We start from the raw sequence: 3,588 nt of genomic DNA on the forward strand, positions 1-3,588 counted from the left end.
CGTGAGTGCCCCCTCAGCGCCCGTCCGGGCGGCGGGGCCCCAACACCCACTCTCCTGTCGGGAGGAGGACGGCAGAAAGCTTCCAGCCCCACAGCCGTCACTCACCACTGCAGGTGGAAAGTGTGGCCGCAGTGGATGGCGGCCACGTCGCGCGAGTGGTCGAAGAAGTCGGAGCAGATGGTGCAAAGCGCGCGGATGGGCATGGTCACCGGACTCCAGGGTTCGGGTCGCCAAGGAAACCGCGGCGGGCCTCGGCCGCGCCCCCGCGTCTCAGCTCCCTTCAAATTTGGCTCCACGGCGCGACTTCCGGGGTAGGACCGGAAGTATCTACGCGAAACGTGGAGGCCGAGCCTAAAGGCTGAGTCCGGATTGGACAAACCATGGCGGGGCGGGGTTTAGCGACCCTGCGGACGAATAGAATCCCGGGGCGGAGCGCGGGCCGGAACCTGCCCGCGGGAGCGCGGCAGCGGCGGCTCCCGGTAAGGTAATTGTACCGCAGAGCGCAGCGCGGGACCGGGAGCAGCTTTCCGGCAAATCAGAGCTTCTGCGCGGTGCGCCGGGCGCGTGCTCCTCGGCCCTGGACTGTCATGGCAGCCTCCCCTGAACCTCGGGGGAGTCAGGACCGCGGCCCCGGGGGATGGGACGACGGTCCGGGTGGAGAGCGGGCCCGCCGCGCTCCGGGCAGTGATGGCCCGCGCGCTGGAAGCCCACAGTTCCCAGAAGGACGCCCCGCCCTCCCGGCCCTCGGCCGTAGAGTCGTCCTAGAAAGATGGACACGGGTCCTCACCCCGCATGACGGACGGCCCCCAGGTTTGCGGGCGCAGGGCCAGCACCCTGACGGCTGCTCCTCGCGCCCGGAGGATCGGTTATGCCCCTGACCTGTCGGTAGTCGCGTTGGAATTTTGGAGGCCCGGATGCTCCATGGACCAGTGACTCACACACCCCATTTTCTTCCTCCCACATCACATCAGTTACCTTTGGGTCTTCCCTGCGGGTCAGCGGCCTCCCTGGTGAGCCCCCCTGGGCGGCAGGGGATGGAACAGGTCTTCCCAGGAGTTGAACCCTGCCCCATGCGGAGCCGCAGGATGCACAGCTGGCTCGTCCGCCTGAAGGAGACTCGGAACCCTCTGGGCCCAATGGGAAGCTCGGGCGTTGCTCCCAGGAAGAAGGACCTGCACGAAGGGCAGCTAGAACCCTTGTGCGCTGCCCACCCTGGGACCTCTGCCCAGCCCAGGGAAGCCCACCTTGGCTACAGGCAGGGTCTCTGTCCATGGTGGTCGGCTTTTGGTGGGTTCCAGTTCTATGCCCAAGTTAAAACAAGGACTCCTTTGTGGGGGTATTTTTTGTTGTTGTTGTTGTTTTAATCCTCACCTGAGGATATTTTTCCCATTGATTTTTAGAGAGAGTGGAAGAGAGAGGGAAAAACAGAAACATCCATGTGGGAGAAACACGTTGATTGGTTGCCTCCTGCATGCGCCCTGACCAGGGCCCAGGCTGGGGAGGAGCCTGCAACCAAGGTACATGCCCTTGACCCGAATCAAACCCCGGACCCTTCGGTCCGAAGGCTGATGCTCCATCCACTGAGCCACACCAACTAGGGCAAACCAGAGACTCCTTGTCACATAGGACGTGTCGTGACAGCAGCCCAGAGGGTATTCCTTGGCACAAGTTCAACCCAGGACCCACCATCCACGTGGGTTACAGTCCAAAGGAACCCGTCACCACCATCAAGGGACACACCGGTGAGGGTGATGCACTCTCGGCCAAGCAAGCCCCGTGGCCCCCAGCACAGGCTGCTACCTGTGCGCCTGCTTCCAGCCTCTCCCCTCCCCGCCTGCCGGGGCCCCTCCCCAGTAAGACAGAGGAAGCAGAGGTGAGAGGGTGGCCAGAGGCGTTGGCAGGGTGACATTTATTTGCCAGGTTCAGCAGGCACAGTTCGCCCACTGATCTTCATACACCAGAGCAGACCCACAGGCATGCAGGGAGAAGGGCAGGGCCGCCACCAGAGTGCCGAGCGGGCCGGGACCAGTGCGGCTGCCTGCCCAGGCCGTGGTGGGGTCTGACAAGTGCACCTACCAGGAGCCTCCATCAGGAAACTGGGGAGCCTCGTCCCACCTCCTCATCTCAGCAAAGGAGCTCGGCACGGCTCAGAGGCACCTGGGCCTCTCTCGGCCCCCATAGGAGGGGGAGCAGGTCAGACATCACGGGGACGCCTCTCTTTTTCGGGGTTGAAGTGGGGCACTGCCATGCAGCAGGCCCCCGGGATGGAGAGGACCGTCAACTGATCCAGAGGGTGGCCGTCTGGGGGGAGCCAGGGATATCAGCCCTTCCCGTCTGGCTCGTGGCAAGGACCCAGCTAGGCTGGTGCACTAGTGCTGGGCCTGCGCTCTGTCCTCCCGGTTCTCATCGCCACCTCCTAGCTGCTCCTTCCCCACTCAGGCTCCTGGACTCGGCACACGGCAACCCACTGCAGGACCCAGGGGGCAGGGAGGGTCTCGGGAGGGGCTTCCCAGGGACAAAGATGGAAGCTTCTACCCTCCTCACTCCTTTTCACTTCTGAGGACCCCACAGCTACCGAGCAGTGCCCCCAGCCACACGCCCAGTCTTGTCCTAAAGCATACTGCTCCAGATTTCTGCATTCCCTGGACCGGCCTGTGTCCACTCCTAGAGTCGCCCAGTACCACAGGCACATACCTCAGCGTGTAGAAGCCTAAGACCGCTGACAGGGCCTCGCTGGAGGACCAGCTCTCAGGGCAAGGCCACCCAAGTTTAGGGCCTGGGAGGGAATGGGACTGCAGGGCCTGCCTGGGGGGGTTTGAGGCAGAAGGGAAGAGGCGCAGGGGCCTCCTGAGGATCCCTAGAGCAGCATCCCACAGGAACAGAACTGGTGAAGCTAGCGAAAGACAAAAGCCACAGGAATCCATGCAGGGGCTGGGGCCGGTCCTGCCTCTGGCTTGCCCCCCACTCACACATACACACGGGAGACGAGACTGCTCCCCCGTGGCCCCCAGACATGCCCCACAGTGAGAGGCAGGGGCTGGGGAGGGGTGCGAGGGCATCATGCCAGTGACTCTATGTACAGTGAAAAGACCTCATCCACTCTCCCACCCTCCTGCCCGTCCCTGCCCCCCACTAGCCTGCCCACTCAGCTGGTCTCCTCCCTGCGGGACTCGGCAGAGCCAGCAGCCTCTTCCCCTTCGCTAGAGGCCGGAGCCTGGCCTGCTGCGCCCCCTGAGGCTGTGCTGTCCGGCTGGGCCGAAGCTGGCTCGGGGGTGGCACTGCTTTGGCTGGTGGGCACAGTGCTCTCTTCCGTGGCTGGCGTGGCTCTCCCATCCGTGGCTGGTGTGGCGCTCCTGTCAGTGGCTGGGGTGACGCTCCCGTCGGTGGCTGGGGTGACGCTCCCGTCGGTGGCTGGGGTGATGCTCCCGTCGGTGGCTGGGGTGATGCTCCCATCGGTGGCTGGGGTGGCACTGCGGTCTGCAGGGACTGCACTATCACTCTTTGCAGCGTCACCTGCTGTGGCTGAGGTGGCACTGCCCCCAAGGGCCGGGGCAGCCCCACCTGCAGCCCCAGGCGGGGCAGTGTCTG

General features: G+C 64.4%; 2 protein-coding genes across 2 annotated transcripts in view; both read right to left on the reverse strand.

Annotated features, from left to right (window-relative positions):
• TRAIP (TRAF interacting protein) overlaps positions 1 to 486 on the reverse strand; it is a 17,424-nt gene extending 16,938 nt beyond the window's left edge. The window contains exon 1 of the mRNA XM_005865378.2: positions 106 to 486. Coding sequence (XP_005865440.1) covers positions 106 to 203 — 98 coding nt within the window. The 5' untranslated portion in view covers positions 204 to 486. The remainder of the gene's footprint in view (positions 1 to 105) is intronic.
• A 1,388-nt stretch (positions 487 to 1,874) lies between these two features.
• CAMKV (CaM kinase-like vesicle-associated) overlaps positions 1,875 to 3,588 on the reverse strand; it is a 4,212-nt gene continuing 2,498 nt past the window's right edge. Inside the window, exon 11 of the mRNA XM_014538963.1 lies at positions 1,875 to 3,588. This exon is cut by the window's right edge and continues 26 nt beyond it. Within this exon, the coding sequence (XP_014394449.1) occupies positions 3,146 to 3,588 (443 nt within the window). The 3' untranslated portion in view covers positions 1,875 to 3,145.

Source organism: Myotis brandtii, unplaced genomic scaffold (genome assembly GCF_000412655.1).
Source record: "Myotis brandtii unplaced genomic scaffold, ASM41265v1 scaffold207, whole genome shotgun sequence".
Classification (NCBI taxonomy): domain Eukaryota; kingdom Metazoa; phylum Chordata; class Mammalia; order Chiroptera; family Vespertilionidae; genus Myotis; species Myotis brandtii.